The 12134-nt window shown below is 41.7% G+C and overlaps 1 protein-coding gene and 1 pseudogene across 13 annotated transcripts in view; one reads left to right on the plus strand and one right to left on the minus strand.

Annotated features, from left to right (window-relative positions):
* FNBP1 (formin binding protein 1) overlaps positions 1-12134 on the minus strand; it is a 144354-nt gene that overhangs the window by 9370 nt on the left and 122850 nt on the right. For 11 of the 12 annotated variants that reach the window (XM_082400781.1, XM_082400777.1, XM_082400787.1 and 8 more), the window contains 2 exons: positions 11099-11208; positions 1906-2038 (listed from right to left, as the gene is read on the minus strand). In XM_082400781.1, coding sequence (XP_082256907.1) covers positions 1906-2038; positions 11099-11208 — 243 coding nt within the window. Of the gene's footprint in view, positions 1-1905; positions 2039-9446; positions 10909-11098; positions 11209-12134 lie in introns of those variants that run through there. The other variant, XM_082400778.1, reaches the window with a different exon arrangement.
* Positions 3409-9310, plus strand: LOC309632862 (HIG1 domain family member 1A, mitochondrial pseudogene; annotated as a pseudogene). Its single transcript has one exon. The product of its transcript is annotated as an HIG1 domain family member 1A, mitochondrial pseudogene (transcript).

A 12134-nucleotide genomic window follows, 5' to 3' on the forward strand; every position in this document is an offset into this window, starting at 1 on the left:
ATGAAAGACTCTGGTCTGAGCTCAGCTGAGGGCCTGACCATGCAGGCTTCAGGCCCCAAATTTGGGCTGCTCGTTGGTCATTGAAGCAGACTGGAGAAGGACCCCCTGGGGGCAGAGTCTCCAGTTTGTGTGCCTTGACTGTATAAATGTACTCGAAGGCAAAGTTGGAGAAGTACAGGCAAACTTATATTTAGCCACTGCTCATAATGTGGCAGAAAGACACTGGCCTCCGTTACACTCCTGGGCTTTTTAAGCAGCTGTGTGATTTTGGTTAAGTCACTTCTAGTTCCTTCTGGTTCCCAAAATTCTGTGACCATGAGGTCACACTGGGAAACATGAGGGTCCTGCCACACTTAAGCCATGACTCAGTTTGAAAGCCACACTTCCCATTTTTGTTAAGGAGTGTAACATTTTTCTTTTTTTAAATAGTGAAGAAAACTCATACATAGGAAATCAAAGTAGATCAAAGTATCTTCAGCAACATTTGAAATAGTGTAAAAGAGGCAAAAGAATCAAAATGATCAGCAAAGGACATTTCTAGGTTCTAAAACCTCAAATGCTAATACCTTATTGACAGATTCTAGAAAGAATGAAAAAAACCATATTTGACCTTTTATGGCTAGAAGTAATCTATTCTGGTTGGAATGCTCAGTTACTAATTTATTTTTCCAGGCTCTGTAGTCTTTACATTTCGAGGGGAAAAAGAAGCCTTCTGTCCACAGCTTTTGAGTGCCCCACTCCCTCCTTAAAAGATTTATTATTTGTGTTTCTTTTTCATTTCTTATCTGTGTTTCCCATTGGTTTTCACATATATCATCTTTTGATAATGGATCCTTTGAAAGAACAATAACATATTTCAATGGTTTTTTCCCCCCCAGAAGTAAACTCTTGTACTTATGATCAATTGATTTGCGACAAAGGGGCCAAGACAATTCAAGGAGGAAAAGGTCTTTTCAACAAATGGTGCCAGGACAACATAAAAAAGAATGAAGGTGGACCTCTACCTTTAACCATATACAAAAATTAACTCAAAATGAACCATAGACCTAAATGTAAAAGCTAAAACTATAAAACTTAGAAGAAAACATAGCATAAATGTTTGTGATCTTGGATTAGGCACTGGTAACTTAGCTATGACACCAAAAGCACAAGTGATAGAAGAAAAAAAAAATGATTCCATCAAAATTAAGACTTTTGGGGACTTCCCTGGCGGTCCAGTGCTTAGGACTCGGTGCTTTAACTGCTGTGGCCCGGGTTCAATCCCTGGTCGGGGAACCGAGATCCTGCAAGCCATGTGGCATGGCCAAAAAAATAAAAACATAAATAAAACTTTTGTGTTTCAAAGGACACCTTGAAGAGAGTAAAAAAACAATCCACAGAATGGGAGAAAATATTTGTAAATCATAGATCTGAAAAGGAATTTGCATCCAGAATATATTTTGAAAATTTTTACACTGATACCAAAGCCAGGCAAAGACACTACATGAAAATTACAAATATCAATGGTCTTTTAAAAATTATCTTTTTGATTCACTGAGATGATGGACGACTGTATATTCCCAATTATACCCACTGTCAACAGGAGATGAAGCAGAACAACTTAAGTTAAACACTTAGATGAAAAAAAAAAACAAAACGAACACTGTATACAAATATAACCTTAAATAGTGTCCCTTTTAAGGGACACCATTAAAATAGGATATGCTGAAAAGCTGAACACCCAGTGGATGACAGTGTCTTTTTCCTTTTATCATAACTCATGAGACACCTGATTTTTCCAGCTGCATCTCTCGCAGGGAAAGAAACGCTGGCGATTTACAACCATATGCGTCTCGTGACCCCTCCACCCACTTCTATTTCTTTTTTTTTTTCCAACAAAGCTTTTCCACAACAGCTTTTTCCTACCTCAAATTTCTGGGCCTCCAGTCTCAGTTTTTCTATATTTTGGCTGACTTCTGCTAATTTGTGATCCAAACTGGCGGGGTCTCCCATTTGCGGATTCTTTAGGTAGACATCTTTCATTTTTGTGATGGCATCTCTGAAAAGAAGAAGGGGCAGAACGTGGTAAAGGTTAATGCTGTCGTCAGCCAGTCATATTCTCCCACCACCATGAAAACTACGGGAATGAGGGCGTGGCGAGACTGCACCGCGGTGTGGATTGGAGGGGGATACTGGGTCAGCCTCCCTTCTAAAACGTCTCTATAAGGATTCTGCTACCAAGGTCGGTATGATCCAGAGACCCATATTTAAATTCCAGTTGCGGGGCTTCCCTGGTGGCGCAGTGGTTGAGAATCTGCCTGCCAATGCAGGGCACACGGGTTCGAGCCCTGGTCTGGGAAGATCCCACATGCCGCGGAGCAACTAGGCCCGTGAGCCACAATTACTGAGCCTGAGCGTCTGGAGCTTGTGCTCCGCAAGAAGAGAGGCCGCGATAGTGAGAGGCCCGCGCACCGCGATGAGGAGTGGCCCCCGCTTGCCGCAACTAGAGAAAGCCCATGCACAGCAACGAAGACCCAACACAGCCATAAATAAATAAATAAAATAAAATAAATAAAAATTAAAAAAAAAAAAAATTCCAGTTGCCTTTTCGGAATGAAATCTCCCTCTTGTCTTTAGCGAGTGAGAAACATAAATTAATCCTGCACATCACTTTGCCCTACATAACAAGAGACAAAACCCCAATATTTCCATGTACATGTTTTGCATGCAAACCATGGGTCTCGTGGGCTGCAATGTTTACCTCATGAAGAAGCGCAGGTCATTGCTTTGGGAATTTTAAAGATTAAGTTAAACAGTTCGATTTCAACGATTTCAACTATTAAGAAACGGAACCCACAGTCGGGATCCGTGACAGGTGGGCGACAGAGCCTTAAAGCTACACACTGCAAGATCCCACACCCCTCCTGCAATCCTGTCTGGAAGGCCGCCCGTAACAGCTCTCTGAAGGTTGTTTCTAGGACCAGAGAGCTCTGCTAACTGCAACCCTGGCTTCAAGGGACTTCAGGAGCATTCGAGTTAAATTTAGAGCAAATGACTCCCTGCCGAGGGTGAGGGGCTTACTTTAATGAGCTTCAGCAAAAGAAACTCTACACCAATCACCCAGCATAAGACCAACAACACAAACTGTATTTTGAGTCATGGGAAATAGTTTAATCAAAAATACAGAAATAGGGGCTTCCCTGGTGGCGCAGTGGTTGAGAGTCTGCCTGCCGATGCAGGGGACACGGGTTCGAGTCCTAGTCTGGGAGGATCCCACATGCTGCGGAGCAACTAAGCCCGTGAGCCACAACTACTGAGCCTGCGCGTCTGGAGCCTGTGTTCCGCAATGAGAGACCGCGACAGTGAGAGGCCCGCGCACCGCGATGAAGAGTGGCCCCCGCTTGCCGCAACTGGAGGAGAAAGCCCTCCCACAGAAACGAAGACCCAACACAGCCAAAAAAAAAATATACAGAAATAAGTGGAAGAGAATTTCCACAAGTCCTCACCACCCCTCCACCTGCCCCCTTGCCTCTGAGCCCGTGTTGCCCCTTGGTGGGCACAAGGAACCCTCTGTTCTTCCCTAAGACCACGTCTCCACGGGAGCCCTCCACCCACTTGCCCTCCCAGCCCACTTACCTCGCTCAACTTTCTTTTATTTCCACTGCATATATCTCTTCCCAACATTATATGACTTGTTATTATGCTTATTGTTTATTGTCTGCCTCTCCCACCTAGAACAGCAGCTCTCCGAGGAGCTCTCTGGGTTCAACCCCTTTACGAACATGATAAACCCCCAGTGACCAGACCACGCCTGGTGCACTATAGATGCTCACTAAGTATTTGTTACATGAATAAATGTCCCTACCACAAACAAACTGCAAGGTCATCCACATGTACACAAGTCTTCTCTTGACTTCACGGCCTATACCTCCAGTACCCTATTTCTCTGCAAAACTTCTCAAAAGAGTTGTTTAAAATCACTATCTCCCATTCCTCTTGCCCAGGTCTCTCCTAATCAATCTCTGCAGGTTTTTCAATTTTGTTAATCATTTCAAGGAACCAACTTTTGGCTCTGTTCATCCTCTCTGTTGAATGTGTGATTCTTTGTATTTCATTAATTGATACTCTTTATTTTATCGTTTCCTTTCTTCTATTTTCTTTGGTTCAATTTGCTACTCTTTTTCTAACTTCTTGAGATGGATGCTTAGCTCATTGATTTGCAGCCTTCTTTGTTTCTAATATGTATTGGAAGCTTTAAATTTCCTTTTATAAGCATGGCTTTAGTGACATCCCAAAAACGGAGATGGAGAATGTACATTAAGGTTAAGGCTCAGTTCTGTTCCATATATTTTCTAGTATCTATGATGACTTCTTCCTTAATCTATGTGTTACTTAGAGCCACATTTCTTTCTCTTTTTTTTTTTAAGCAGTAAAAACAGATTTTATTTAAAAAACACAAAAAACAAAAAACAATTGCAATCGGGGAAAAGACACCTCAGTTTAGAGCTGGGTTCAATTCCTAATACAGTAAAGATAGCTGGGGATTTTTAGCCAATGAGCAGAATGAGGGACTCAGTGGATGGAAAATCAAAGGTGAATGGAGTGATTCCTGCTAAACCAACTTAACAGGATTCTTCCTGATGTCATGCCAGAGTGATAGATAACCAGGGTGGGGAGCCTTTCTAACTTGACTGAGCGGGCTTCTTGCTATAACTGAGCCAATGCGGAGAGCCACATTTTATTTTATTTTTTAATGGGGTATAGTTGTTTTACAATGCTGTGTTAGTTGAGAGCCACATTTCTTAATTCCTAAATTTTTGTTATTGATATCCAGCTTAATTGCAGCCTTCAGAGAACATACCTGGAATGATGTCTATCCTTTGATGTTTGTTGAGATTCATTTTACACAACCAGGATATGCCCAATTTTTGGAAATGTTCTATGTGTGCTTGAAAAGAATGTGTAGCATGCAGTTATTGGATATCTGTGTATTAGGTCAGTTTTGTTAATTATATTGTTCAAATCCTCTATCCTGACTCTCTGCTAATCTATTCTATCAATTACCGAGAAAAATGCATTAAAAATCTCCCACTATAATGATGTATTTGTATTTCTTGTACTTATGTCAGAAGGTTGATAGCATAACCTTTTCTATATTTTGAGGTGATGCTATTATGGTTCTACAGATTTAAAATTGTATGTCTTCTTGGTGAATTGAGCTATTTGTTATTTGAATCATTTATTTTATGAAGTTGACCCTTTTGAGCTGAATAGTTTGGGGTGTTTTTTGGCCTGAAAGTCAGTCTTCTCACACCAGTTTTCCTTCTGGTCGGTACCTGCACGGTCTGTCTTTTTCCATTCTTTTTTTAAAAAAATTAATTAATTAATTAATTTTTTTTGGGCTGCATTGGGTCTTCATTGCTGCGTGCAGGCTTCTCATTACGGCGGCTTCTCTTGTTGCGGAGCACGGGCTCTAGGCATGTGGGCTTCAGTAGCTGTGTCTCGCAGGCTCTAGAGCACAGGCTCAGTAGTTGTGGCACATGCGCTTAGTTGCTCCACGCCACGTGGGACCTTCCCAGACCAGGACTCGAACCCCTGACCCCTGCATTGGCAGGCAGATTCTTAACCACTGCGCCACCAGGGAAGCCCCATCTTTTTCCAGTCTTTACTTTCAACCTTTCTGCACTTTATGAGTTGGACGTGTCTTTTGTAACTAGCATACATGTGGGTTTTAGTTTTTTGTCCAATCTGAAAATCTCTTTTAGTTGGAACATGTAGTCTGTTCACATTTAACATACTGATTCATTTTATTTTACAAACACAATATGCCAGGTACTGTCCTCAGCACCTGACATACCCTGACACACTTAATCGTCATAGACAGGCATATTAACTCCCTTTTCAAGGTGAGGAAACCGAGGTACTAAGAGGTTAAGAATCTTGTCCAAAGTGTGCAAAAGAAACAGGTGGAACCAGATTGGAATCCGGGGTGTCTAGTGTGCTTGGAATTTTAAATCTTCCACTCTATTTTGTGCTTTTGATTTGTCCTGCCTATTCTATATATTAATATTTTTTTCTCTCCTTTCTTGCCTTTTTGGATTGATTATTTAAAAAAAACAAAACCGAAAACAAACAAAAATCCAACCTTTTCCAGATCATGCCACCTCTGCTCAAAACCTTTTATTTTCTGTTCCTCCTGCACAAAATGTAAGTTGCATGAGAACAGATGTTTTTGATGTGTTGTTCATCACTTTATCCTCATTGCTATACCTAGAATATTTCCTTGTACACAGTAAATGCTCAATAAACAGAGGTGAAGTGAATGGTTGAACGTGATTTGCCTTATTACCAGCAAGCGCTGCTCTGGGGTTTCAAACGTTAACCAAGTTCCATGGCCACAACCCAAGTGACAGAGAAACTTTTCTGCATGATATCAAACAATTAGAGTCTGTCAACAACCTATAAAATGTCATTTCAGATATTTGAGTCATAACTTGTTACTCCTGTGCAAAATATAAGTGCTCACTTAGTAAACAGCAGGAGGTTTATAATACATTTATAAACCCTTTTATATTTGGTCCCAGATGTTATAAAAGGTACAAAGACTTTTATTTATAAAAAGTACAAACATTTTTATTTCATAAAGTATATTTTTAATATAAAACTAGAACAAAGTTCATCATATGTGTTCCTCTTTTTAACATACTGCAACAATGTTTATAAAACGATCTATTTTTCAGGAGTTGCTCTCCCAGAGATTAAAAAAAATCAAAACCCACTTTTCTTTTGCATGTACTTAAACTGACTGCCTTACCAAGTTTGTTTGTTTATTTTTTGCACAACCAAGTTTTAACCCCAGCTTCAATATAACTAAATTTATGTAGGACTACAATTTGGCCTACTTATAGAGCACAAAATCTCAAGTTATCTTTTAAGTTCAAATCGCCATTAATGATGATTCACTTAATTCCCTCAGTGAGAATATAGAAGGTGAGAGAATAAAAAGTAGCTGTTCTTTTCTTTTTTTTAACTGGAGTACAGTTGATTTACAATGTTGTGTTAGTTTCAGGTGTACAGCAAAGTGATTCAGTTATACATATACATATCTAACTTTTTTTTCCAGATTCTTTTCCCTTATAGGTTATTACAAAATATTGAGTATAGTTCCCTAAAGTGGCTTTTCAATCAGGATTATTAGCAAGTATCCCCTAAATGATGTGAAGGTATTATTCGATATAAATGTGGGAAGGAAGTGCAAATGGGAAGAGATATTGAATCTTTTCCTCCTTTTTTCTTTTTTTTTTTTTTTTGCATATGCACCAACCTACCATCCCTAGGATCAAACTTACAGAACAGCTCAGAAACCAGGGGACTCTCACCGTGGGAGCCTGGGCAGATGGGCAGATGCTTGTCAAGAACAAGCAAATATTTACCCCTCTAATGGCTGGTGATGTGTATAAGACATACTGTGACTTGTTTTCTAGATACCATCAACACACTCTATAAAAAGACAAGAAGACATGAGAATCTATAGGAAGGCTGATTTTTACTTACCCTCAAATAGAAAGACAAGTACATTTTGTGTCCAAAGCTCGGACGTGGGGCAAGCGAGAGGGTGGGGGTCGTGCCACTTTGCTCTTCCTCATTTGTACAAAGCCTCACCTCTACACTCAGGATAGAGAGATAACAGGAGCTCCCTGGTGGCCTAGTGGTTAGGATTCCAGGCTTTCACTGCCACAGCCCGGGTTCAATCCCTGGTCAGGGAACTAAGATCCTACAAGCCACGTGGTGCGGCCAAACAAAACAAAAACAAACAAAAAAAACCCCACCAGGGCTTCCCTGGTGGCGCAGTGGTTGAGAATCTGCCTGCCGATGCAGGGGACATGGGTCCGTGCCCCGGTCTGGGAAGATCCCACATGCCGCGGAGCAACTAGGCCCGTGAGCCACAACTACTGAGCCTGCGCGTCTGGAGCCTGTGCTCCGCAACAAGAGAGGCCGCGATAGTGAGAGGCCCGCGCACCGCGATGAAGAGTGGCCTCCGCTTGCCGCAACTAGAGAAAGCCCTTGCACAGAAACGAAGACCCAACACAACCAAAAATAAATAAATAAATAAATAAATAATTTTAAAAACCACCAGAAAACCTTTTTGAAGCCATTTGGAGCCTGAGATGTCTTGTCATTGTCTGAAGATTCTTCAATCACTATGCCAAGCGACACAGATGTTTCTCTTTCTTCATATGATGAAGATCACGTATCTAAACTTATCCAGAAAGCTAGAGAGGCACCATTTGTCCCCATTGGAATGGCAGGTTTTTGCAGCTATCGTTGCATATGGATTATATAGATTGAAGAGCAGGGGAAATACTAAAATGTCTGTTTATTTGATCCACATGCGTGTGGCAGCCCAAGGCTTTGTTATGGGAGCAATGACTCTTGGTGTGGGCTATTCCACGTACCGAGAATTCTGGGCAAAACCTAAACCTTGGAACAGGAGATGCTGTCTTGGTCTTCTTGGCAGTGCTTGCTTTAGTTAGACATCTCATATTGAGATTTATGTTTATGTTGAAAATAAACTGGGTCAGACAATAACATGGTAATTTGAACACTGGTGTCCTTTCTTGCAGGCTTGGTTTGCCTGGTGACCAAGTTACCGTGACTAGTTCACTAGCTAGGTCATTCAGGGGAGTCAAATTAGCACAGAAGAAACATGTCACTTTTAAATGCACTTGGTAGTGGTACAATGTCCACCTTATTTTTTTTTTAAGATTTATTTATTATTAATTTATTTATTTAATTTATTTTTGACTGTGTCAGGTCTTAGTTGCGGCATGGGGGATCTTCATTGGGGTGCGCGGGCTTCTCTCTAGTTGTGGTGCGTGGGTTTTCTCTTGTCTAGTTGTGGTGCGTGGGTTTTCTCTTCTCTAGTTGTGGCACGCAGGCTCCAGGGCGCGTGGGCTCTGTAGTTTGTGGCACGCAGGCTCTCTTGCTGAGGCGCACAAGCTCAAGTTGTGGCGCGTAGGCTTAGTTGCCCCGCGGCATGTGGGATCTTAGTTCCCCGACCAGGGATCAAACCTGCGGTCCCCTGCATTGTAAGGTGGATTCTTTACCACTGGACCACAGGGAAGTCCCCAATGTCCACCTTCTTAAACTCTTCTGATGAAATTAGTTCTAAAGAGGACAACACGCCAACCAATCCTGAAATGCTCCCAGTTAGTTGCTGCAGAATATCATATGCTTTTGATGTAATGTAGGACTCTTATTTACCTCAGTTAATTTAACTCTTTCTGACTGCCTTGTGGACTGAGTACTGCTTTGAGGGCTGGTTGGCTTTTGAGGAACGCTTTCAGGAACGGAATACAACATTATAAACCTCCTAGCAATTATGTGTATGTTTTTAAACCAAACCTAAAAAGCTGATAACAGAGCTGCTTAGAAGTAGTATTTATTTCAGAATCATAGTTGTAAACATGAAAATAACTTAAGGGACTTCCCTGGTGGTGCAGTGGTTAAGAATCTGCCTGCCAATGCAGGGGACATGGGTTCGAGCCCTGGTCCAGGAAGATCCCACATGCCGCAGAGCAACTAAGCCCGTGAGCCACAACTACTGAAGCCCGCGCACGGCAACAATGAGTAGCCCCCACTCCCCGCAACTAGAGAAAACCCGCGCCCAGCAATGAAGACCCAACGCAGCCATAAAGAAATTAATTAATTAATTAATTTTAAAAAAGAAAATAATTGTAGATCCCCGTTTAGCACTTTTGTAATTGCAGGGTTTTATTTTGCTGCTGTTATATTAGAATTTTATTTTATTGGAGTAAAATTGCTTTACAGTGTTGTGTTAGTTTCTACCGTACAATGGAGTGAATCAGCTATATGTGTACATATATCCCCTCCCTCGTGGACCTCCCCCCTGCCCCTGCATCTAGGTCATCACAGAGCACCACGCTGAGCTCCCTGTGCTATACAGGGAGGTTCCCACTAGCTATCTATTTTACACATGGTAGTATATTTATGTCAAACCTAATCTCCCAATTCGTCCCATCCTCCCCTTCCCCCCCGTGTCCACATGTCCGTTCTCTACATCTATATCTCTATTCCTGCCCTACAAATAGGTTCATCTGTACCATTTTTCTAGATTCCACCTATATGCGTTAATATACGATATTTGTTTTTCTCTTTCTGGCTTACTTCACTCTGTATGACCGTCTCTAGGTCCATCCACATCTCTACAAATGAGATGTTGTTCCTTTTGTTCCAATGTTGTTCCAATTTTGTTCCTTTTTATGGCTAATATACATCTTGAAATAGAAATGTGTTTTTTAAGTGCTAATGCAAAGGTAAATGAAAAACACTTTTTTTAATGTGTGCAGTATGTTTATTTTCTCTATAAGAATCATAAATATTAAACTAAATAGATTACCTATAATGGAAGTGATTTATGAGCAAACTGGTTTGGTCAGACATTATACAAACTTTGGTATGCTACAGAATGCTTTGTTGTACTTGTGAAATTTTCTTGTCTAACCTGAATTTACATTCCATGGTGATAACATGGTAAATGTAGCATTATTAAAGTAAGTGAACACATACAAAAATAAAGAAGATAACCATATGTATTTTGTTGCCCAAACTCAGAATAATACCTATTTGTTAAAAGAATCCTCCCTGTCTTTTTTTTTTTTTAATTTTACACTTTATTTATTTATTTATTTTTGGCTGTGTTGGGTCTTCGTTTCTGTGCGTGGGCTTTCTCTAGTTGCGGCGAGTGGGGGCCACTCTTCATTGCGGTGCGCGGGCCTCTCACTGTCGCGGCCTCTCTTGTTGTGGAGCACAGGCTCCAGATGCACAGGCTCAGTAGTTGTGGCTCATAGGTCCAGTTGCTCCACGGCATGTGGGATCTTCCCAGACCAGGGCTCGAACCCGTGTCCCCTGCATTGGCAGGCAGATTCTCAACCACTGCACCACCAGGGAAGCCCCCTCCCTGTCTTTAATAAAGCAATCCAGCAATCCAACCAAACACACAGCTAAAATAATCACTTGGATTAAAATCTAATTTAGGGCCTCCCATCTTTCCAAACTGAACTCAAATTTCTTAATAAGTCATATTGATCCACTCTACCTTTGATCCATCTCCTTTTGAATTTCTTTATTTAATTCATCGACTTTCTGTTGTAGCTTTTTCCTTCTCTGTTCAGGTGGGAGGTTGCTGAAATCTTCTGGAGTCGCACCCTGCAGATGCAAATAGAAATAAGCCAGAAAACCTCACGGTGCTCCTTGACAAAAAGACACCGAGGGAAGCCTGCGGGAAAGAGTCCCCAGATACCAGGGCAATGCAGACGTCTGCATGTGTTTTCATGAACTAAATTAAGCTCTTTCCCACGACACCCAGCTGAGATGCAAAAATCAGTGCATGCAAACCGCAAAAGGCCCGCAAACCGTTTCATGCTGGCCCCGCCACCTCTGACAAGGCAGGGAGCACCGAGACAGGAAGATATACCTCTGACTCCAGAGAGGATCAATGAAAAACGAATTTGGAGACTGATTCTGCACTTTACTGTCAGTGTCGGTGGCAACACTGAAGCTTTAGGTTTATGTTTCTTCACATAAAACAGTGATAAGTGCCCCCGCCAACTGTTTCATTTCCATGGCACTGCTTCTCCCCACCCCACCCAGTCTGAGTATTCCTTCCCGTCTCTTCACACAGGCTGAGGCCAAAAGTTTCCATCCCCGTGAAGTGACAGATGGGACGTCTAGTTCCTCAGAGAATGTGGGTAAAAGGGACATTAAAAAAAAATCCCCCCCCACCTCCCTCCCATGCACTCTTCTTGCCTCTGCTGCCTCTAAAAAATCTGGTCGGTCCTTTTTCGTCATCTTTAGGATCATCTCAGAGAATTCATAGAGAACACCGCCCCCAGCCCCAAATTCAAAACCAACTTCCCACAGTGTATGAAATCGGCCTCCGCTGTTTCTAATTCATCAGAAGAAGTGTACTTTGATATCTTGACTCCCTTTCAAAAAAATTGCTCTCTTTCCTCTGTGCACGTGATTTAAGTAGAAAATATCAACCGTGAGTTTCTAGACTCCTACCTACGCTTACACGTCAGAAGCTGTAGCTAAGCTGTGGCCATCAGGTGCTTTTCCTTAAATGAGGCTAT

This window comes from Balaenoptera borealis (assembly GCF_965194805.1).
Source record: "Balaenoptera borealis genome assembly, chromosome: 8".
NCBI lineage: Eukaryota > Metazoa > Chordata > Mammalia > Artiodactyla > Balaenopteridae > Balaenoptera > Balaenoptera borealis.